Source organism: Meles meles, chromosome 4, assembly GCF_922984935.1.
Source record: "Meles meles chromosome 4, mMelMel3.1 paternal haplotype, whole genome shotgun sequence".
Classification (NCBI taxonomy): domain Eukaryota; kingdom Metazoa; phylum Chordata; class Mammalia; order Carnivora; family Mustelidae; genus Meles; species Meles meles.
The window spans coordinates 146306892-146332056 of record NC_060069.1 but is presented as its reverse complement, the minus strand read 5'-3'; the positions used below and the strand labels follow the sequence as shown (position 1 = coordinate 146332056).

General features: G+C 44.7%; 1 protein-coding gene across 1 annotated transcript in view; it reads left to right on the top strand.

The window, feature by feature from the left end:
- LOC123940094 (amyloid beta precursor protein) overlaps window positions 1-24462 on the top strand; it is a 276335-nt gene extending 251873 nt beyond the window's left edge. Inside the window, 4 exon segments of the mRNA XM_046002443.1 lie at window positions 4737-4790; window positions 10865-10965; window positions 13802-13948; window positions 23503-24462. Coding sequence (XP_045858399.1) covers window positions 4737-4790; window positions 10865-10965; window positions 13802-13948; window positions 23503-23604 — 404 coding nt within the window. The 3' untranslated portion in view covers window positions 23605-24462.
- Window positions 24463-25165: the final 703 nt, after the last annotated feature.

The following is a 25165-nucleotide window of genomic DNA, read 5'->3' as shown; positions in this document are numbered from 1 at the left end:
TGCTTTTGTCCTGTGTGGATGTGACAGATACAAATGCAGACGGACACAGGGCTGATTCCACAATTCAGGTTCTATGAGCAGCCGTGGATGAGTTCCTGACATAGTAGAGAACTCTTGGGAAGGCTATGATGAAAACAGTCTTCCCCCATTTTACCCGGTGATGAACTCTTAGCATATCCAGGTTTTACAGTAAGAACTATGCAAAAAATGCTTTGTGTTTATATATTGAACGGAGTTAGGCTCTAGACCCACGTCATCATAGACAAATGAATGTCCAGCAGGAATTTAGGAACTGGTAGAGGATTCGAGGCTATTTTTATTCGTGTGGGAATGCCCTGTGCACGGCATCTAACATCCTTGCTCCCCATCCCCACTACCCCACAGAGCAGACGCTACCCCAGACTCCTGAATGGCATGGATCATCAGAGTTTAAATTCCGCACTGCTGGGTGCAGTGGGCAACTTAGAGAAAGCCTCTGTGGCTATTTCCTAGTTTGTAAAACAAAGGTAATAATAATTCCTAATTCAGAGATAAGGTATGAGCATTAAATGAGATGGCAGGCAAAGCTCTTGGCAAAGTATCTGCAACAAACAAATATTTAGTGTAGCTTTTTCCTTCTTTCTTTTCTTTCCTTTCATTTTCCTTCCTTCCTGTCTTTTCTTTTTTTCCTTCCTTCCCTCCTTCCTTCCTTCCTTCCATTCATTTGTCCATTCATTTGTTCTTCCCATAGAATCAGGATCTCCTTAGAGAGGTTTTACTAGCTGCTCCCAGGGAGAATCACCCTATGGTCCAAACAGTATATCCTTAAAAATTAACGACTATAACAAGCCATATAATGACATAGTCCTAAAGTATCCCTCGTCTGCCCTCCCCCTCTCTTCCCTCTTTCCCTTTCCCCAGGGCCTTGTTCCTTGTGAATGCTCACACACAGAGCCCCTGAAAATACCTAAAATTCCCGAAGGATTTCCTTTGATTGTTCATGCAGTCCCTTATCATCAGAGTTTCAGACGCTTACCAACAGATTATTGCTTTTTCTTAAGAACAGTCAATCTAGACATCTAGAGAGAGGGTCAGACACCCAGGCCTTCTTCTAATTTATATTGAAAAATGAAGCATATCACAGTTTTCCAACATCTTAGGCTCTTTGGCCAGCTAGTTTGCCTTGAGGGATTTTTCTGTGGTTTTTTCAGATCCACAGAACTTAACTGAGTCACCCACAATGAAGCTGTTACTTATCAAACTGTTGTTCTCGTGGATCATGAAGGCGTCTGGCTAAAGGCATCTGTGTTTGTTCTGCCTTGTCACAACTGCCTGCCCAGGCCAGCCACAGAGTGGCCAACAGTCAGCTTCCTTGTATAGAATACATACGTGAAACACTGTAAGCTTCTCTAAGAGGCACGACAGGTCTTCGAAGACTGTATATTTGTAATTGCAAAGTGCATTTGCCCACTGGTATATTCTAATTAGCATTATTACGAAGCAATGATAAAATCTCTTTAAATGCTAAAATTGAGGGGCACCTAGCTGGCTCAGTCAGTTAAGCATCCAACTCTTGGTTTCAGCTCAGGTGGTGATCTCGGGGTCATGAGATCGACCTCCATGTCAGGCTCCATGCTCAGTGGGGAGTCTGCTTCCGAGTCTCTCTCCCTCTCCTTCTGCCCCTCCCACTGCTTGCACACACTCTCTCCCTCAAATAAATAAATTTTTTAAATCTTTTTAAAAAATAAATATGCGGGTGTCTGGGTGGCTCAGTGAGTTAAGCGCCTGCCTTCGGCTCGGGTCATGATCCTGGAGTCCCAGGATCGAGCCCCATGTTGGACGCCCTACTCAGCAGGGAGTCTGCTTCTCCCTCTCCCTCTCCCTCTGCCCCTCCGCACTTGAGTTCTGTCTCTCTCACACACTCTCAAATAAATAACATCTTTTTAAAAAAATAAATAAATATAAATATATAAGCAAGTGCTAAAATTTTTTAAAATGTCATTTTCAGGCCTGTTTTCTGTTTGTGTAGAAATGTTTTCCTGCTGATTTCCTCCATTTCCTTTGGCCTGGTGGCAGGCTGTGCTAGGCAGCATTCAGCTCAGAGCTGGTCTGTTACAAGGAGCCGCAGAACAAACTCAGAAGCCCCAGAATGTGACTTCTCTTAGGAGAAGGTGTGATTCAAAGCTACTGAAGGCCTGGGAATAACATATTTCTGCTTGAGTTTTAAGATGACTGCTTTCATATTTTTAATTTACTAAACAACTACTGTAAAATGTTCTGAACACTATCTTGAAGTTACCTTCTGGTTCAAGGAGCAATAGTTCATTTGGAAAATTAGAAAGTATCTGTTGGACTGGGAAATAATGCACCACGTTGTCTTGTCGATGTATATGCGCATTTTTAGCACCAATGTCGTAATTGTCTTAAAAAATTGATGTCTGCTCACCGAACACAGGAGTGAGTTACTTTTTGAATATTAATTCATGCTGAATCAGCCTCAAACAGTTAAAGCAGGCTACGGTTTAAGTCAATAAACTATTGTTTCACCTTCTGAAAAACAGACAAGGTTTTATTGTGGTTTTCAAACAATACATGCACATGGGGAAAAAAGGCAGAGAAGCTTCTAGAAACAATCTCCTCATCCAGGAGTAACTATTGGTAGCTTTTGTGGTAATATCTTTCAGACTTTTTTTTTTCTTTTTTTTTTTCTTTTTTTTTTTTTGGATCCATGCATTTGCTGCTTTTTCTGCATTTCTTTAAGGAATTGTGGAATAGTGCTTTATCATTTATAAGGTTTTAATGAATATATGGGCACATTTGAGCCCTGGGAAAACCCTGTTTCCTTATGACAAAACTGAGGATTGGAAAGAATGTGTGTCGCCCAAGATCACAGAGTAAATCAGTGGTGGCATTTAAGTGGACCCTGGGACCGTTGGGCAGCTCTTCAGCCTGTATTTAAACCACAGATTAACGGCTGATTCCCTCATGAGTCAAAGACAGTTTGGGATGATTTAGCCACTGATGAACAGGATCCCCACTTCGAGTTCCTCTCTAGCTCTGTGCGTGTGCTGCTTGGACGTGCTCTTCTCTTCCGCTGAAGCACCACCAGAGCTCTCCTGAAGAAGTCCTCAAAAATAGAGCGACCCCTCCGGGAACTCATAGTAATAAAGCCCCTCGCTAAATACTGTGGCAGATGGGAAAAAAGGTACAACACGGAGAATCCGTGCCATTCAAATGTATTTGTGAGTTGCAGAAGGCTGTCTTAACCTATCGTGCCAGGAAAATACTAGAAATTAGACATTCTGTCAGCAAGAGTCATGAGGGAAGGTTGAATAAATGCAGTTTCATAGTATTGGAGCATTTCCGAAATAGGTTTTAAAATTGTTTTGTTTCTCAATACAATGAGAAGAGGCTGTTTACATACGAAGAAACAGCCTCAGAGGTGGACATTCACCCGAAGTTGCTTGTGGTACGGGTGCCAGTGTTGGGTTGGGAGGCCTTCTCCCTTCTCCCAGCCATGCTGCCACTCTGCCTGCCAAAGGCCCAAACCACGTTGCTCTTTGGACTCGTCCAAATGTCTTCGTATTCTCAGAAACCTGATTTTTTTCATAATTTGAAGGCTTGACTTCCTGCCGCTCTCTTCTCCCTCACTGTCCTGCCAACGTGACATTCAGGATGCATCTGGGTGTGTAATCCCACCTCGGAAGGCCAGGCTGTGAGCATCCGGAAGCCGGATGGTCTTCCCGAAACTGCTCATCCGGAAGCCAGGCGGTCGAGCACACCTTACCTTCCCGTGGACATCTTTGCTCACCTTTCCTTACCTTCTTACCTCCTATTTTCCAGGCTTTACCCAGGGGCCTTTTCCTCTCCCTCGGCTTCATTTGCCCCTTTGTCCGTTTATTAATCCTTAAAGCTTTGTTTCCCTCCATTGCCCGTTTCTTCAAAGACCAGTCTAAGTTCAGGTTGATACTTTCTGAGACTCAGAAGCACTTTGGAAAGGCCAGCTCATGGTAAGCAATGGCGGGCACCATGGTGCCACCGTCACACGCCCTTTGGTTCCGGCCCAGGACTCGCCCAAAGGAAAAATTGCGGAAGGTGAAAAATACAAAAGGGAGTACTCACATTTCACACACCACAACTGTATGTCATCTATTAAAATAGTAACCAGACCTTAAAATTAGAGGGAGAGACTGACTCTCTGGTTTACTTCTTTTACCCTTAAAATGGGAGCAAGTTTGGTGCACCGAGTGGCAGATTATGTGGTGAGACGTTCCTCTCCCAACAAATCCCTATTTGCATTTCCGCTGGGGATTTAATGGAGTCCTTTTGTAGTTAATTAACTGTGAAATAAGAGAAGATCGGACCGTTGTCAAAGGAGGTATCTCCAAGATTTTTCGCCGGGCTGGGTACATTGTATTTTATTTTTAATCAGAAGCCAAGAAACCATCCCTAAACTCGGTGAGAAGGAAACCCACACTCCCCAACCCCTCTTCTTTGATGTTGCTCCATTTCCTGCAAGTGTCTTTATCAGAAACCTAAGCCGTGGGGTTGGCCCACGGATAGCGGTAAGGCTTCTGAAGTGGTCCCGCTCCCGTTCCCTAAAACTCGAGATAAACTCACGGTGGTTCTTTCCCAGCCACTGCTTTCCTCTAACTTATGTGTTTCCCATGCTTTTCCCTGCTCCGTGTTCGGGAGCCACAACTCACCGTCTCGATTTGTCTCGTTTGCTTTCCGCGTCTCTCGCTTCCTGTGCCCAGTTGAGCCCGTCGACGCCCGCCCTGCTGCCGACCGAGGACTGACCACCCGACCAGGTACAACGCGGTTCCCTTCTGCCTCCCCGCGCCGTATGCTTGAGCTCGAGCCCCCGCCGTCCCCGCAGATACCGAGAGAGACAATTTGAAATGCCCGTGGAAACCAGACTTCTCAGACCTTCCCTTTGCTTCTCCTTACACTTTATTTCCCAATTTCCTGTTGAAGAAATCTGCTTTTCTTTCTGAGCTTTCCTTTTCAAATAATGAAAGAGCCCTTCCAACTTAAGGGTTTTTTTTTTTTTTCCCTTTTTTTAAGTGGCGAAGACTATCTAGACCTCTCTGTCCTCAAAAATGGAAAACCACACAGATGCACACTCTCTCTGGTGACAAAGTGGTTTCTGCTTTGAGCATCTCATCCTTCCTTCCTTGGTGTGCAGTCGGGTCCTCTTCCGACTGAATTGGGCTCAAACTTCAGTCAGTTTCTCACACAGCTGTGACCCTAAATATTTCAGAACGGGACTGCCTCTAGAGCCCAGAAGTATTTACATTTTCTCTCTCATGGGTTGTATGGACTTCCTCTCCATGAGTAACAAAAATGACAGAAAGGATGTATGTGCATAGTTTTGTATACAAGTCTTTTCTTTTTTATACCACTTAAAATTCCTATAAACACTGAAAAAGACACTTTTTTTTCTTTACAGTTTCTCCAGCATTAAAAGAAACACACATTTACCCTTTGTTCTATATTCAGCCTGTATCTCAAACTGTTTTAAAAATCCGTGTCACACCACAACAGAAACACACACGAGCCTGGTTTTTGACCTCGTGCACAACTCTGCCCAACGAATAGTACCCCTTGTTTTCCGAGAATCAAAGATGGTAGTTACTGAGTTGTGACACAGCTGTGTATTCTAGATTTACCTCCACAAACAATGCATACCTTATCGTATTTATTTTCTTCCTTATCCCTGTAATGGCTCTGTGCAAGAGTCAAGGACCAGGGAGTCCCCTTGTTGGAGGATGTTAACACACGGAGGTCCCTGGTTCGGGTACAGTCCGTAGCAGGCCAAGAACACACCCGGCCCCTCGCACTCCCTTTGCCAGCTCAAGTCACTTCTGTCCCCAGACGCAGTCCTAGATGAGAGCTCCGATTCCGCCTTGTGACATCTTCATGCCTCTGTGTGCTTGTTCAAGGGCGGCAGGGAGAGTGGAGTGACGGTCTTGTCAAGACCGCTGCTCTCGCTCATTTTATGAATCTCTGCCTTTAGGGCTTTTCAGAGGAATTTAAATGATAGTAAGTCAGACACAGTTCGGGCTCTCCTAATGTCTTCCTTATTGCCATTGTCATGCAAGTGAATTTTAAGAGCCTGCCATTGACACCCACATAGTTCTCAGCTCCTGGTGGAGTTCAAGGCTGAGTCAGGTCCATTCTAACCAGGTGAGACCCCCACCCCCCACCCCCCCACCCGCCATGGCACGCTCTATTTTTAAGAAAGAGATGCTTTTCATCTACAGGAATAAAAAGTGAATTAGAAGCACTCTTTCAACCAGTTTTATAAAGTTCCTCCATTGGGCCCCCTAGGCCAGTGTGTTCTAATTGAAATATGGGGGAGGGGAGGTTGATACCACCAAAGTTGATTTTCCCCCCTCTTTTAAAAAAATCTGACATGAAAATAAATTCCATACATTTCTCCAAAACAGTCCGTTTTAAGGGAAGAGCTAGAAAGTAGTTAGAGGTGTTTTGTCTGGGGAAGAAGCCATCTAAAGTCTTTATCACAATAGTAACAATGTTTTAATAACAGCAATATTTCGTTTTGGTATTTCACAAAGATCAATGCATTAAATGCTGTGGTGGGTGGAAAGAAATGAAATGATAAAGTCCCTGTTCTCGGGCGCTTGAAATGTAACAGAAGGAACACACTTGGCGTTTCTAAAAGAGGAGCTGGAATTAGAAAGGCAGGGAAACGCAGGCCCACATAAGGTGTAAACTAGGGCATCTGTGATGTAAGCAGAGCAGTCACTCACCCAGGGTTAACCCAGGCACGCTGGAGTTCAGCTTCGGGAAAGCTTTGAGAAGGTTTGAGTCCCATCCACTGGTAAAGACGAGGGCGGGGATTCAAAGATGAGGGTGGCCTAGACTCCGCCCTCTTTCTTATACTGGCTAAGGCTAGGGCTTCCCCAATAAAAGAAGGGCCATAGTTAAGAAAGAATGATCAGATCCGAAGTGAGCAAGATTCTAGTTTACGAGTAGCTCTGTTTGCTGGACGGGTAGTGAGGCCTAGCGCGCTCTCTCTCTGCTTACAGTCTGTCCCTCCAGCATTTGGACCGATTCCCTCCTATGCTCATAACATTAGTGTGGGTTCTTCCAACATCACACTGTAGGAAACTGCATGCTTGAGTTCAGTGTATACCTTTAGACTCTCCAAACCTAGAGAACCTTCTTCCCAGGATTGTCGTAGCGTGTCATTCAGTTGATGGCATCGTTGTTAAATAATTGCTGTTGTCCGCCTGACACAAATAAAGAAAGGGTTTGTATGTAATCATGACGGAAGAAGATGACTTCTCTTTGTCTTTCGTATCTGAAAACCCAGGGCACGTCACTTTTAGAATGTAGTGTCAGGTACGGAAAGCATGTTATCGTGAGTTCTGGGCTCAGTGGCCATTTCAAGTACTCCTCTGGCTTAGTTCCAGGGAGAAATGGGCTCTGAAGGTCAAGTTACACCATTGGACCAGAATAAAGAAGGAAAATACATTAGCAAGCTCTTCACAAGGGGAGGAAAGCTACCCTTTCCACTATAGTTTATTACCACCTTCTCCAGTCCTCAGAAAGGAGACCAAGTCCTTGACCCCAGGCCCTGTGAAAGGTTTCATGAGGGACATGCCTCCTTATGCCCTCAAATGAATAACAGATTCTGCTCACTTACCGTGACAGAGAGACCTAGAGTCACACCAGGGCTTAGAAAGGCCTCTGATACCCTTTAGCAAAGGTCCCTATGAGGTATTTAAATCTACACATCACATTTCATCACATGCAATGTGAGCTTATTACCGACATGTTTCCCTTTGTGCAAGCTTAGTAATTTTTCTTCCCTTTAGTGAGATTTGCTTAATGTATAGAAAGTCTTTTCACTAAGTGATCGCCCATGCTATACAAAAATGAACTAGAAAGGTCTCTTTCTGCTGAAAGTCTCATAGACTATTGAGCTACAATTAAGTATCTGTTGTTCTGACTTCTTACATGAAGTTGAATTTTGGTTTGAGTACCAAAAGTATTTTCACTCTCCTTTCAGAAGTAATGTGGGCTTTTGCAGTTTTGAGTAGAGAGCTCCTGTTTTTTTGAGGTAATTGTTGGCCGCACAAAACTAAAAGATATTGAAGGGACTTTTCTTAACGCCTCAAATATAATTTTAACTGTTGCATTGCTAGATCCTGATGACAGCAAAAGGGTGATCTGTAAATAAATTACTGTGGTTATACCCCTGTCTCAGATTTAAAAGGGCCTATGGGAAGCTAAAAATACATAGCCAGTGAGGCATAACAGAACGTTAGTATCCCAGCCCAATAAGCATAGTGTCAGGAAGATTAGAGGTTAGAATGAGTTGAAAATCATGAGAAAATGCAAATGATTTCAAAGCAAGAAAATAAAGAACAGAGAGCCCCATAGCTCTCGGGACAGGTCAGGGGTTGAGGGATGGTAGAAGATGAGAAAGAAAGGGAAACTATCCCACTTTGTGTCTGTATTAGAGAGTGATCTTCTACAAGGAGGAAATTAGAGCCGCAGGTAGATCAAGATGAAAAAAGAAAGCACTAGCTCCTTGTACTAATTTTCTGTTGCTAATGCAACAAATAATTCCATAACTTAGCAGCTTAAAACAACAGACATCTATTTTCTTACAATTATCAGGACCTCAAGCATGGATTAGCTGGGTGCTCCTGGCTCCGGGCCTCTCAGGAGGTTACAGTCAAGACATCTTCTAGAGCTGTAGCCATTTGAGGTCGAGGCTTGACTGTGGTGGGTCTGTTCCCAAGGTGACCCATTCACATGGCTGTTGGCAGGACACTGCCATATCTCATCATGGGAAACTTTTTGTCGGGCTGCTTGAGTGTCCTCGTGACATGGCTTTTCCAGACCATGATCTGAGAAAGAGAATAAGAAGGAAGCTGCAGACCTTTTTTGACTTAGACCAAGGATTCACCCACCATCACTTTCTCTTTTGTCTGTTCATTAGAAGCAAGGCACTCCATCCAGTCCACACTCAAGAGAACGCAATTCAGTCCCACCTGTGGAAAGGAGGAGCAGTAACAGATTCGTGGGTGTATTTTAAGTCTATGACACCTCTCTACCATGTCCAAGTCCTTGTGACCCAGACAGACTGTAGGCTAGGAGAATTGGAGGGTAAAATGGTGGAACCACTCTCCATGATCTTTGAGGACCTCTGCAGGGTGGGAGAGCTGGGAAGATGGGGAGAAGAGACTGGTTCCACCAGACGGACAGCAGAGAAGAAAAGGTGACAGTCTACAGGCCAGGTGTAGAGTGATGTTGATCTCGGTTCTGTTGTCAGACGAGTTATTAAATGGAAGATTTGTGAACGTTTGGACAAGGAGTCAGGGATCTGTCACAACCGGCAGGGGTGCCCACGGTCTTGTCAAATTATCCTCCTTTTTGTGTGAGCTGTGCTGTTAGATTGGCACTTGGTGTGCTGTGGACGTTGCGCTTTTCAGTTTCAGCAAGGTGTGTGACAAGTTTCACGGCACCTGTGGATAAGACTGTAGGAGTGACTAGACAAAGAGCAAGAAATGAGGTCCCGTGAGAGCTGAAGGACCTGGTGACATGTAGCCTGAGCAGGAACCATCAGGAGCACGATGCCTTTCCTCAGGTGTCCGGTCTGTTCAAGGCTATGAGGCAGAAGGGAAATTTCTACTTGTTCTGCGATGAATAGGCTGCAAGTGTAGATGCCTTAGGGGAACTGCTTAGAGCTTGGTGTAAGGAAGATGGTCATTCTTGTAGGCAGAGCTGTCCGAAATGGAGGCAAATGGATAGATTTTTCTCCATTCACTCAGAACCTGACGGTTTGCCCTTTGGGTGAGAATACCGTAGAGGACATGATTTTTAAAGGCTTTCTTGGAACACTGAAAAAGTGAAGTTTAAATATTTAAAAAAAAAAAAAAAAAGTCTTTCTCGTCCTGAAATTGTAACTTTGGATGTTTAAATGCTACGGCATGGAAACTGATTATTTCTATTTGGTGCTTTCATTTTTCTGTTTGAAAAATGGCTTTGCATTTTGTTTTGTAGCTTCAAATCGTTATTTGGAAAATGAAATTTATTGTAACAATTAGTGTAAGAAACATGTAGTAATTTATAGAGAAGGAAGAGTTAGTAAGTTATAAATTCTGTTAGTCCCACAGAAACATTTTCTAAAATTATGTACTGCAGGTCTTTATTCAGCAGACGAACCAATTATATTCTGTATCTATAACTAAGTCACCTAACTAAATAAATAATGTGATTTTTACAATGCTTCACTGCATAGATACATGAACATAATTTATTTGTAATTGGAATGAAGCCCTAAAGTAGCAGTTTGATTCCACCAGGTAATTAGTGCTCATTTTTTAAAGACTTTTATTATTTTTTCCAGAAGACTGAGAACACATGGGAAAAGACGTAGAATAGGCTAAACAATAAGCCCCTAAAACAATATATTTGGGGTATATTTGGGGAACACATCCTTGCCAACTTCCCAACTAGCATTTAATTTCTAGTATTCCTCCATTTAAAAATATATATATGTAAAATATATTTTATTTATATTTTTATATAAAATTTATATTTTATAATTTTATATATATTTTATATATCTATAACATGTGTTTAAAGGCAGTAGAAACTTTACCTTTGGATTTCTTTAATCTTCAAATTTTTTTTTTGTTTGTTTGAAATAGGTAGTGGTTAAGGGTTTACATACAGGGTGTCAGTTTTCTTGAAGAAAGTCATTAAAATCTACTTCCCCTCACTCCAGACCTAGAAAGGACGTTTTGGTAGCCTTTGTGTTACAGTGTTCATGTTTACAGAGAAAACGAATTGAGTGTCGTGTGTCCTTTAATGACGGCGTGATGCTTATGGGTTATCGCAGGTTCAGGGTTGACAAACATCAAGACAGAAGAGATCTCTGAGGTGAAGATGGACGCCGAGTTCCGACATGACTCGGGATATGAAGTTCATCATCAAAAATTGGTACGTAAAATGCTTTACCTCTTCCTGCCATCTCGCCAGATGACCTGTTCACGCTTGTCCGTGCTGTGCCGGAAAGCCAGTGAGGGAAAAGATAAAAAGAATAATGGGGCGCCTGGGTGGCTCGGTCGTTAAGCGGCTGCCTTCGGCTCAGGTCATGATCCCAGGGTCCTGGGTTCGAGCCCTGCATGGGGCTGCCTGCTCGGCGGGAGGCGTGCTTCTCCTTCTCCCATTCCCTCTGCTTGCGTTCCCTCTCTCACTGTGTTTCCCTCTGTCAAATAAATAAAATCTTTAAAAAAAATAAATAAGAATAAAGCACTGGCCTATAGGGTCCTCACGGACACGTAAGGAAAAAGAGGGTCTTCATGGAGTAGTTCTTTGCTGCTAAGTCCACCCAGGGATTAGAGTGGAATTACTGTGTATTCTGACAACCGCTCTAGTTCAGTTCCCCTCTATTTTCTAGAAAGACGGTTTTATAAGAGGTGGATTTGACATTGGCATGTGTTACCTCTCTCCCTGGGCCACCGCACTGCTCCCTCTGCCCTTCCTTCCTGTCCCTTCCCCAACGCCCACGTTTTAAGTTCTGCTGCAGGTGTAGGATCTTTGGGTTTCTGCCAAGGTGGGTGGTGGCGGGAGGTGGGGAGGTGAGCGGGACTCTGTGATGTTCCCAGCAGTGCTGCTCACTGAAAGATTTGGGCAAGGAAGACAGCAGCTTCCTTTTTGGACAAAGTCTCCTCCCACCCACTGTTGTTTCCCCCAGTGTTAAAATCGGGGTAAATCAAAGGGGAGCACCCATCCCCTTTGCAGGCAGCTCCTATAGTTATAGAAAATCTTACCAGAAGCTTCAGATAAATCAAATCCTGCATTATGTTAGGGTTTCTTTCGTCTTATCAGTAAGCATAGTGAGGGGGTTAAGTTAATGAAGAAGACGATTTCATTGTGCATTCAGTAGTCAACAAAAAAATGGTACTAAAACCAGTAATAATAATATTGAGACGTACTCGCTCTCAGGCACTTGTTGTGCACGCGGGGTGGGGCAGAGCGGGGCCACAGGCGTGCTGTTTCTTTTTCAAGGGAGAAAATATCTGTCCAATATTCGTCAATATAATTTATAAATCCGAGTAGTAAATTCCAGAAGAAACGCCTGTGAAAATGGCCCTTTTCACTCTAAATAATGGGAGCAAATCCAAAACGGGCGCGTGACTCAGATTTGCAGTTCGGCTCCCATAATCTTTTTCGTACAAGAACATTTCGGTTTTCTGAAGCATGGTTTTCCCTGGCAGGTTAATCCCGTCTCCATTATTATGAAATCAGGGGCAGTCTTGATCTGCCTGGTGCCGAAGAGGTTAAAAAACTCTGGGGGAGCCGCTGGAGGGTTGGGGGCTGGTGGGGCACGGAGCTGAAGATTAATGTGCGGATTTGCATTTTCTAGGACCTGTGTCCTACACGAACTCCTATAATGCGACAGTGACTAATGGCAGCAGCAGCAATTAGGAGAATCAGCTCCCTCTACTGAGCTAGTTGATAAGATAATGTACTATAATTAGTACAATGAATATTACAAAATTACAGTATTTTCTTAAAGGCATAGGAAGATGTCCAGACTCGCATTTATTCCTGATTACCTCACATTTTTATCATTAGCTAATTAATGATTTGCTTTTTATAAATACGTCAAGCTAGCATATTTGTTGAGAAAGGGGAATAATTATGAACGGTTTCTCATTTTGCTGCAAATAGACCCTGAGTAAGACTCTTGGAAATTGGCTCTATTTGCTGTATTTTATATTGCCTTTTCAGAGCTCTAGGATGTTCATTGTCCCTGTGGAAAATCGATTCCTGTGTTGAGAGTAGACTGAGAATTCTCTAGGGAGCTGTTTTCATTAATTTCTATGATAAAGGTGGTATATGTTTAGTATAAGTGAGGCCCGGTGGTCTGGCAGAAGACCGTCTCCTTACATAATAGGGTTATAAAAGATGCAGCATGCTTTCATAATTCCAGTTAGGTAGGTGAGGTTGGGAAACAGTGACTTGCTTTTACAAACAGCGTGGAGGAATGTTAAGCACTGTGTGGCAAGGTTACCAGACTGACTAAATATCTGTGACCATGTCGACGTGCAGTTCAAACAAACAGCACGAATAAAACAGCAGGTTGAGTTGGGGTTCTGGAGAAAACAGTAAGCAAGCAGGAGTTCTGTGTGACTGTTAAAATTCTTACCTCATTGCCTACTACTTCTTCTCTTTGAAAAAACTCTCTTTTAAGCATTATGCTTCTCAGGGTTCCGTACTGTCCTATTGAGTGACTGTGGCTAGAAGTAGATAATAAGTGTCTTTTTTCTTCGGATGAACTCCTTCGTCTCAGGTGCTTTATTCCCATGTATTAACGTCCCTCTGAGGAAATTAGGACATCTGTGGATTTGAAAAGAACCTAAGGCAGACTGGTCATGCATTGTATGTCCCAGTGACCTCTTTTCAAAACCATGATCCATGCCTTTCCAGCCTTTGGTAGATCCCCGCCCCACCTCTCCCCAGATGTCCCACTTGTCAGAGGGTTTCAGGTTCCTCTTGGCTACTGTTTTGCCTTTCTAGGGCCATGGCAGGGAGTGGAGTAAGAAAGTAGATTTCCTAGAACTGGGGAAGCCACATATTGTACATTATCCTATAGGTGTCATTATTAGTAGCTAGAATGTGTGGGTTTTTTTTTTTTTGGAGTATGCACCAAATAATGGAATGGCCACCAACTCAAACTTAACAGCGTAAGGTGGACACTGAGACTCTTCATTTACCCTACCTAGCTGTCTCCTGCAATTGCAATCCTTTTTCTTGATTTGTTTTCAAGGTGTTCTTTGCAGAAGATGTGGGTTCAAACAAAGGTGCCATCATTGGACTCATGGTGGGCGGTGTTGTCATAGCAACCGTGATCGTCATCACCTTGGTGATGCTGAAGAAGAAACAGTACACGTCCATTCATCATGGTGTGGTGGAGGTAGGTAAATGCGGCTTCATGTTTGCAAGCAGGGGTTAAAGAAAGACGACGCAGGAGATTTTGCTTGGCATTAAACTACAAATCATCTAAGTATCTCTTCTTGGGGGGAAAAAATCTAGATTCCTGCATGGTGTTCAAGTTTGGCAGCTGCTTTCTTCTTTTGACTTTCATTCATTCTGACTTAGAAATACTGTGAGCTAGGCTTTGGATTGTACTCCGCTCCCTCAGCTTCTTAGAATTTGTACTGAAATGTCAAAATAATATTAATGATGATGCCTGGCTTAAAGATATTGTGATTACCCTCGAGCATTTAAAAGAAAAGAGAAAAACTACAAGTTAGAAATGAAAAGGAAGGTAGAATTCTGCTACCAAAAAAAAAACCCTAAAACCTAAAAAACACCTGAACCCATTTATTCCCTTGGGGGAGGGGAGCGCTTAAAGAGTCTGACTTACAAGGAAAAGCAGGTAGCAGCAATTAATGGTAATTTTCAGGAAAGAGTTTCACAGAAAATCACATGACACCAAACAACTGAGCGGAGCTTACAGGGTTTTCCGGATGTTCAGCTTGTTACCCTGCGCTTCTACCTGAAATATCTTCATTCCCGGAGATTAGCGCGGTCACACTGGAGGTGGAGAGAAGATTCACCAAGTGACCGTCACAGTTACTGCACAAAGACACTTCAGGATTTTGTCCCCACAGGCCAACACGTGACTAACATAAGCGTGTACAGCACGGAAGCTGTGGGTTATCCCAGCAAAATGGAGTAGCTACAGGATTGAAATATGACTTCTTAAACCCATGATGAAATAGAAAGTTTGCGGATAAGTTCTTACGCATTTTTTAAGATTTTATTTATTTTTTTTTAATTTATTTATTTGACAGAGAGATCACAAGCAGGCAGAGAGAAAGGAGGAAGCAGGCTCCCTGCTGAGCAGAGAGCCCGATGCAGGGCTCGATCCCAGGAACCTGAGATCATGACCTGAGCCGAAAGCAGAGGCTTAACCCACTGAGCCACCCAGGCACCCCTAAGATTTTATTTTCAAGTAATCTCTTCACCCAATGTAGGGCTCGAACTCACAGTCCCAAGATCAAGAGTTGCATGTTCCACTGAACGAGCTAGCCAGATGCATTTAAAATGCAGTTCTGGTGTTGGGCCTGGGTTGCAGGGGGGCAGGTAATCCTCAAAGTAAACATAATTTTCTAGGAAACTATTAGAGAAAATGAATCTTGAGATTCACTTGAGAAATACTAGTATTTTTAGAGGTGAAAGAGATCTCAGTGATCAGTCAAATTGATCTTTTCATTTTGTAGATGGGAAAACAGACCCAGACAGAAATGTTCACCTACTGTCAAACTAAATTAGGCCAAGGTCCAATACAGATTGTCCCCTAGCTTGTCCATTGTTTCTTCCACCAGAGAGAAATCCGTCCAACTTCTCACTAACCCCAAAGACATGTGCTGCACACCATTCTCGATCAGAGAAGGGCAGGTCAGCATTAAATAAGTTAAATGTCTGGCAGGGCCAGAAACCTCATTACAGTCAGCACTTACCATTCTCCTGGCTGCGTGTTTACGGGATCTGCTGATGGAAATTGGTTTTGAGTCTTCTTTTCCCTGTCCAGACTGGAGTGGCCATGCTGGGGAGCGGTGAGGTGTGACAGAACAAGATAGACAACTGACAGACTAGCCTGCAGGCACATCAAATAAGCAATGACATCAGCGATTCTGGGGTACTCGTCTTCTGATAATAGTACTTCCGAGCCCGTGTCCTTTGAGACAGGGGGAGATGTAGCCTTGTTAGCATCAGTTTACTTCATTTCTACTCAAAACAATTTTTTTTTTCATTTCATGTTTGGGCAAAAAAAGAAAAAAGTGTTTTTATACTTGAATAATTAAAAAGCCCCTTTTACTAAAATTAACAAGTCGGGAAACAACAGATGTTGGCGAGGATGCGGAGAAAGGGGAACCGTCATGCACCGTTGGTGGGAATGCAAGCTGGTGCAGCCACTCTGGAAAACAGTACAGAGGTTCCTCAAAAAGTTGAAAATGGAGCTACCCTATGACCCAGCAATCACACTACTGGGTATTTACCCCAAAGATACAGATGTAGTGATCTGAAGGCACAGGTGAACCCCGATGTTTATAGCAGCAGTGTCCACAGTAGGCAAACTATGGAAAGAGCCCAGATGTCCGTCAACAGATGAATGGATAAAGAAGATGTGGTATATATACACAATGGAGTATCAGCCATCGAAAAGAATGAAATCTTGCCATTTGCAATGACGTGGATGGAACTGGAGGGTATTGTGCTAAGCGAAATAAGTCAGTCAGAGAAAGACTATTACCATGTGATTTCACTCATATGTGGAATTTAAGAAACAAAACAGAGGATCTTAGGGGAAGAGAGGAAAAAATAAAACAAGACAAAACCAGAGAGGGAGACAAACGGAGGGTTGCTGGAGGGGAGGAGGGTCCCCAGGGATGGGGTAACTGGGTGATGGGCATTCAGGAGGGCACATGATGTAATGAGCACTGGGTGTTATATAGGACTGTTGAATCACTGACCTCTGCCTCTGAAACTAATAATACATTATATGTTCACTGAATTTAAAAAACATAAGAATGCTTGCTCATTTAAAAAAAAAAAAAAACCTCTTCATTTCTTTAATCTATTGTATGGGAGGTTTTTTTTTTTAACTGAATACAGTTGACATCCGATGTTCTGTTTCAGGTATACAGCACAGTGGTTTGACGACTCTGTGTTACACAGTGCGCAGCCCAATAAGTGTAGTCGCCGTCTGTCACCAGTCATTGTATTTTTTTTTTTTCAAATATTTTATTTATTTATTTGACAGAGAGAGAGGTCACAACTAGGCAAAGAGGCAGGCAGAGAGAGAGGAGGAAGCAGGCTCCCCGCGGAGCAGAGAGCCCGATGCGGGGCTCTATGCGGGGCTCAATCCCAGGACCCTGAGACCACGACCCGAGCCGAAGGCAGAGGCCTAAACCACTGAGCCACCCAGGCGCCCCCAGTCATTGTATGTTTTAATGGCCTCGGACTGACGAATCTACCCAGGAAGCATCTTCCTTTTTATCAGGCCAAGTGCCTGTTTGGGGCACCAGAGTGCAAAAAGCCTGTATTGATATCTGCTAGAGCTCCCGTTACCATGTCCCAGACTGGGTGGCTTAACCATGGGAATGTATTTCCTCAGAGTTCTGGAAGCTACAAATCTGAGATCATGCATCGGCGGGTTTGGTTTTCCTCTGAGGCCTCCCTCCTTGGCTTGTAGGTGGCCTTCACGTCATCTTTTCTCTGTGCGTGTCTGTGTCCTGATCTCCTTTTCCTGTAAGGACACCAGTATTGTTGGATTAGGGTCTACCCCAATGATCTCATTTAACCTCAGTTACTACTTTAAAGACCTTGTCTCCAAATACAGTCATGTTGTGAGGCACTGTGGGTGAGGACTTTAACCTAGGAATTTGTCGAGGACACAGTTCAGCCTGTAACAGCCCAGGGATGCTGGGCAGAAAAGCAAGGTCTCTCAAGGGGACTCTGTGCCATGGTTGTGCATGAGACTTACCAGCTACTTATTTAAAAGGTCCCAGACCAGACCTAAGGAAACAACTTCCAAATGGGTTTAGAATCTGAGTGTTGAAAATTTTCTGGCTAAATAGAACATGTATTCATTTTTGAGAATCACTGATCTCTTTCCTTTCAGGCACTGGTCTGAGTGTAGAAAATAGTATGTCCTGTCTACAAGACAAGACCTCTGACTACCTTTGTTCTCTCTGTAAGAGAACTATCTACCTTTGTAATTTTTGTAAGATTTTATGTATTTATTTTAGAGAGAGAGCATGAGTCGAGGGAAGGGCAGAAGGGGAGGCAGAAGGACAAGCAGACCCCATGGTGAGCCGGGAGCTGGAGGTGAGGCTTGATCTTAAGACCCCGAGACCATGACCTGAGACGAAACCAAGAGTCTGAGGCTTAACCTGCGGAGCTGTCCGGGCACCTGAGAATTAGTAACCCTTTAAGCCTCATTACAGCCACCTGGGTTAAAAGTTTCCTGTGGTTAGTCAGCAAGAAGAGTCTCCCTGGATTTGGGATGGAAGAAAATTCATTTTGAGGCGAGGAGGCAGCCTTGAGGGAGCAGAACTGCAGGGAGACAGCTGTTCAGCTCTTCTCTTGATACTCATTCCGCTCGCTGCTTAAGAGCATCTAGAAACCTCTCCAGAGTGAGTGCCCTCCTTGTATAGTGTTGCTTCTCCTTATTTCTTCTCATCTTCTCTTCCTTGAAAGTACAGGCATTGTCAAGAGCCTGGAAACCACCCCCCTTCTCCCTCTCCAGGCCTTCCTTTCTCTCCCTTCCAGAAGCATCCCTGTGCGCGCTTCCGCGTCGAGCAGTGTAGGGCAGCGCCAGACCAGGATGTCACCCGAGGTGCCGTTCGCCATCCCTGCCCTCGGGAAGCTTATGGCCGGGCCGGGGTGGGTGAACGTGGACATGGGAAGAACTGCAGCCCATGGCAGCACCGAGGCCGTCTCACCTGGACCAGGGGGTATCAGGTGCTGTGGGGTTTCCGGGCACCGTTTCTCCCCGAATGGACATGGTCCTCCCCCAGACATGGTCTGCCCATCTCAGCAGGCCCTCCCACTCAGGAGGCTCGCCTGCTTCATTATTTGTTCTCCTTCACTGAGAACAAATAAATGAGCATTTCCAGATAGACTGGCCTGCGTCTGTCAGGGCGGAACACTGTCCCGCTTCACACCATCAATGCATGAAGAAATGATGAAAAACCTCGGTCTCCAGAACTCCCTTCTCAGAGCAGAAGATGCCTGCAGGAGACCACAGAGATGTGGAAATGACACGGAGCCTAGTATTTTTATTAATAGAGCTGTTACCAGTTGGAAATTAGCAGTTGCCAGTTTTTGTTTTTAAAAAATAAGCGGTGAACATTGATGTAATGATTTGCTTAGCCGTAAGGCCAGAGGTTCACCCTGTAAGCTATTAGCCGGCCACGCTGCTCAAGGAGGTGACTGTGCCTTGTCGGTATCTCAGGCAGTGATTTGACGGCCCTTTGTTCCACTGTGTCACCCAGGTGCCCACCATCTCTGGTGGCTGAGGGTCCCGGCGCCAGCTGACTGATCCCAGTTGCTCCTGCTTTCATAAGGTCCTGCCCCATCTGCCGACCCCGGATGGTCGGTGACGTCACTCTTCTCCACTGATGTCGATTGACAGTGGGTAGTCCAAAATGCATATTGTAGCTCTTTCCTCCTAAATGGAGACGTCCCCTTTAACTAGGGGATTGGAGGGGACAGGACAAGGGTTTAAGGGTTACAAACTAGCAGCAAGGAGTCAATGAGGCCTGGAGCTCTAATGTGCAGCATAAAGAATATAGTCCCCAATACTGTATTGTAATCAAACTTGCTAAGAGACTAGAACTTAATTATTCCAAACACTAATAAGAAAGGATAAGAACGGTAGGGAGAGGGGGGTGGGGTTATGGACATTAGGGAAGGTATGTGCTATGGTGAGTGCTGTGAAGTGTATAAACCTGGCGATTCACAGACCTGTACCCCTGGGGCTAATAATACATTATATATTAATTTTTTTAAAAAAAGGATAAGAACAGATAATTCTCTGACCTGATAGAGGTGCTAATTATCACTATAATTTCAAGCATATTACAGTGTGTAACTGCGTCAAGCTGACAGGTTGTATACCCTAATTTACCTAATGTTATATGCCAGCTATATCTCCGTAACAAAAAAAAAAAAAATTAGGGGGGCTGGCACAAAATCTCTTTATTATGGGGTATAAAAAAGTTTTCCATACATGGGTCTGATCTGATAACTGGACCATCAGAACTCTCCCATCTCTCAGCCCCCCGCTAGCCATCTGATTAATGATCAGGATAAGAAGAGAAGTGCCAGTTAGCTTTTTATGGAGTTACAGCGTATGACTTTCCCCATGAATGGGCCATCCTACTGATAACATGATAAAAATATGTCCTAAGGGGCCCTTTCTTCCTGATGAGAACCTGACCCACCAGGATGGAGGTACCGAGCCACCACTAACGTGGGTGTTGCAGAGCAGTTGGACAGAACGGTCAGTTTCAATGGGAAGCAGAAGTACAGAAAAGCGTGGCTGGACCCAGAACCTCTTGTGGCTGGAAGCCAACAACAGGAAGAGACATTGGAAGATCAGAGAAAAGCATCGGGATCAATGATGATGGTGGCGTAGCAAAGGAATCCGTTGCCTGCTGAAAGGTCACGGAACACGGGCAGCAAACATAAGTGAACCCCTTATGAGGAGATGGAATGACAGTTAAGAAAATGAAGGTGGACATGACTGACCACAAAACCCAACACCGGGGGGGTTAGAGGAGGGTTACACGACTAGCTTGAAAACCTGGTTAATGTTTGCTTTGCTCTCCTTCCCGCTGCACGAACTCCTTGGATGTTCTTACCCTCCACTGTGGTTATGTATTAAGTCACTGTGGTTTATCTTCTTCTCCTTCCCTTGTCCACCTAGATGACCTGGAATGGAATATCTTGGGCATCAGGACTCTGTGGTTTTGCGTAGCTCAGTGTCATACATGAAAGGGACGCCCAGTAACACGCATCCTGCTGGTTATTCTACATAATAAAATTAAAATGTGGATTTTCCCAGCTTACTACTCCCACACTAGAGATGATACGGAGGAACTAGAAACTAAGGAGACCCAGGTTTCATCTCTGCAGTCTTGACAGTTGAGCTGTGAATAAGGGTTGAAGCCAGGCCAGAGTGCAGTGCAGAGAGTCCCAGGGTCTCCCGTGAAGACACAGCGCTCAGAACCTAGAGCCAGAAGAAGACTTAGGACCAGTTATTGATGCGATCTAACCCAGAAATTCAGGAGAGGGGGCGTGTGCAGAGGTGGTGTGCATGTGTGGTTTTGCCTCAGCAAGTGGTAGGTGTTCCTGCCTGGTGGGCAGATGGGGATTCTGTCCCCAACTTCATTGTTCCCTCGTTCCTTCCAGAACAATTATCATGGGCTCCAAATTCCCCCAGCTCTGCTTTAAGGGAAAAAATACTGAGGTGTTTATGCCAAGGCTCTGCCTGTACCATAGTGGGCCAACTCTGACATGGTGGTCCCACCAGTGCAGTAGCTGAGCCTTGAAGGACCTAACCTTGAGTCCCACCAGGGAGAAGGCTCCCTCTTACCTGATGCTCTTCCTTTAGTGGTAGTTTTGTCCGTGGATGTGGATGTGAGCACTCAGTGTTGCACCTTGAACCTTCAAGGGGCTCAGGATAGAGATACAACCCAAAGTCCTTGGGCGCCATTTTGTAAAAATCCTCCCTCCTCCTGAAGGCTCCTAAGCCCTCTGAGGTCTGAGGGCTCGGCCTCCCCGCTGTAGGCATGATGAGGCTTGAGCTGCCCTCCCAGCAGCAAAAGATAATAAAGATGAGAAGGTGGAAAAGGGCCAAGAAGGCATGAACCTTCGATGCCTGCATTCCACGCCCACCTCAGCCTCCCATTTCTGGCTGGACTGTTTTAAGCATTTGGCTTTGGCCTTTGAAGAGGAGATAAACGATTAAGTTGCCAGGTGTCCCCCTGACCTTGATGAATGCAGATGACGGCTGACAGCCAGGGCGAGGGTTGGTGCGTATGAGGACATACAAGCATGATATTCTAACAGTCACACAGTGTTTTTCTATACTCGGAAACATGGCAGCTTTGCAGAGCTGGACCTCCTCAGCAAGACTTTTTTCTTTATCTTGACACTATTTGAAATATCAGTTAAAAGGCGACACAAATAAAAAGAGGCCCAGGTTCGTATGGCCCAGTGCAGCAGACAGGCTGTTTCACAGAGTCGGAGAGTGGATGAAATGTCGCATTACTGGTGCTCATCTTTAGTGAGGCGTTGGAACCGACAAGTCCGTGGCTAATTACACAGTGGCCAATTAAAGCACGGTGATCTCATTTGTTGACAACGCAGGAGGTCAAAGGAAGAGGAGGGATAAGAAAAAACACGAGTGATGATTCCCATAAGGAGGGCGAGCGGAATGTGCAGTGTTCTCCGAGCACCAATGTGGCGGGAGATGGTTGGTGGCTTTGTCCTCGGGGGGAAATGCCCGGGGGGGGGGGGGGGGGGGGGGGGGGTACGAGAGGAGCCCGCAGACGGGCCAGCTCTGACAAGCCACGGAACCGGAGCGCCCCGGGGCTGGGAACTCGGGAACCGCGCACAGAGCGGGCAGTCTGCGGGAGCTACCGGTCTTCCAGTCCCGGCTTAGCGGACCAGGTGGTTCCAAGTCCTGCTCGCGAGGGGGAATAACGAACCTCAACTTTCAGTTCATTCGGCAAAGAGTTACGAACTTCTCTCTGAATTCTGTGCGTTGTGCGGGCAGGTCTGCCAGAGACGTGAGCAGCCGCTCCGCAAGTGCACCTTGCCGGATGCGCAGAGAGCAAATACCCCTTCCTGGCGCTGTCCTCACCCAGACTCCGGCGGGGCGGGGGCATGGCCGGGTCACAGCTGTTGGCCTGATCCTAGACACGGAGCACGTCAGCGCAGAGGGTCTGTGCAGGACATCCTGCTGTTGTCTTAGTACTCGGTTTTTTAAAAATAATTTTATATTTATATCAATGTACATATATACACATGTGCAGTATGTGTATATATGTAATTATATGTATATGCCTACGCAATAGGTATATATACATAGACCATTCAATATACATATGTATATGCATATATGTACATATATATTGTGTGTATATATGTATATAACCTAGAACAGTGTATTTGAATATTTTCCTTTTTTCCTTGCCACATGGCCCCTTGGATATATGTAGATCATTATTTTAATTAAAAGATTCTCAGGCCTCTTGTCATATTAGATTTCGTGAAAGCAGGGACAAATTAAAATGAGTGTGGAGGGCACCTGGGTGGCTCAGTGATTTAAGCCGCTGCCTTCGGCTCAGGTCATGATCTCAGGGTCCTGGGATCGAGTCCCTCATCGGGCTCTCTGCTCGGCGGGGAGCCTGCTTCCCTCTCTCTCTCTCTGCCTGCCTCTCTGCCTACTTGTGATCTCTCTCTGTCAAATAAATAAATAAAATCTTTTAAAAAAAAAATGAGTGTGGAAAGATCGTCGGCCGTCTAGATTTATTTAAGCGTCTGTCCATATACATCGCTCCCTCTCCATGATGCTCTTGGATTTTTTTTTCCAACTTACCACCACACTTTCAAGTAAAACACTTTTCCATTGTGGCCTTTCGGTCCCTTAGTGAGCCAACAGGGAAGAAAAAAAAATTTATTGCGCTGAATGTATCCAGTTACTCCGAAGTGGGGGGAGCAACCGGTGAGCACTCGGCGAGCAGAGGCAGCTTGGCAAGGTTTTCGGCGCCACCTGGTGGCCAGATGGAGCATCTATGTAACTGGTTGGTCACAGGCGTCCTGCTCCGAGGGGTCACAGTGGGAAGGAAAGAAACCTACCGTGCTCCTTATTTTACCTTTCCACATGTGTGCTTTCAAAAGATCGATTTTTTTTTTAATTCCTTTTTCCTCGCCCTTGCATTTCAGGTTGACGCTGCTGTGACCCCAGAGGAGCGCCACCTCTCCAAGATGCAGCAGAATGGCTATGAAAATCCAACTTACAAGTTCTTCGAGCAGATGCAGAACTAGACCCCCGCGACAGCAGCCTCTGAAGTCGGACAGCAAAACCATTGCTTCTCTACCCATCGGTGTTCATTTATAGAATAATGTGGAAAGAAACAAGCCCTTCTGTTTTATGAGTTACTCATCGCCTTTCGACCGCTGTGCTATAACACAAGTAGATGCCTGAACTTGAATTAATATACAAATCAGCAATGTATTCTCTCTCTTTCCATTTTGGTCTCTACATTATTAATGGGTTTTGTGTACTGTAAAGAACTTAGCTGTATCGAACTAGTGCATGAATAGATTCTCTCCTGATTATTTATCACGTAGCCCCTTAGCCAGTTGTATATTATTCTTGTGGTTTGTGACCCAATTAAGTCCTACTTGAAATACGCTTTAAGAATCGATGGGGGATGCTTCGTGTGAACGTGGGAGTGTAGCTGCTTCTCTTGCCTAAGTATTCTTTTCCTGATCACTATGCATTCTAAAGTTGAGCATTTTTAAGTATTCCAGATGATCTAGAGAATTTTTTTCCATGATTGCATTTTACTGTACAGATTGCTGCTTCTGCTAGATTTGTGATATAGGAATTACGAGGATACACATTTATTTCTTTGTGCCTGTTTTATGTGCACACATTAGGCATTGAGAATTGAAACTTTTTTGTCCATGTACCTTTGGATCTTTGATAAAGAAAAGAATCCCTGTTCATTGTAAGCACTTTTACGGGTGGGGCTGGGTGGGGGGGAGGGAGTGCTCTGCTGGTCTCAAATTACCAGGAATTCTCCCAAAAAATTTTCTGCAGGATGATTGTACAGAATCATTGCTTATGACCATGATAGCTTTCTACACTGTATTACATAAATAAATTAAATAAAATCACCCTGGGCAAGAGTTTTCTTTAAAGGATAACTAGGGACATGAAATATTCAGAGTCATTTGAGGGGAAGAAGAAGAGGCAGTTGCAGTTTCTTTTAACCGGTCTAAGACATTTTTATTTATGACAGCGAAAGAAAGTGAAAGGGGAAGGCCTGCCTGGACAGACCCTTTAAGATTTGTCTTCAATTTGTATAAAACGGTGTTTTCATGTAAATAAATACATTCTTGGAGGAGCGCCCTTGTGCTGGTGTGAATGATTCCATGGCAGCCACCTGCTGAGCAAGTAGCCCCCCAGAGACTGGTGAGAAAGCTAACGTAGTCTAAGAGGTCCACACCTTTGTATCTTAACTGCAAGTCTGAGTCGAAAATCAGGGCCAGCACTCATCTTCCCATGCTAGTCAGATGCCTCCTTGACCTAACTCAGTTTCTGACTTGGTCCGGAGTATTTTGTGGCCGTACCTCGGTCCTTGTGTTTGTCCCTGTCCTCATCCGATCGGACTGCCAGAACAAAATACCACGGACCCGGTTGCTTGTAAACAACAGAAACGTCCTTTTCCCAGTTCTGGAGATCAGCAGTCCAGGGTCAAGGTGCCAGCCTGGTCCCGTGGGGACCTTCCAGATTGCAGATTTCAATCCCATTTGAAGTATCCTCACGACCTGAACCACCTCCCGAAAGCCGCCCCCCGCCAATACCATCACCTTGGGC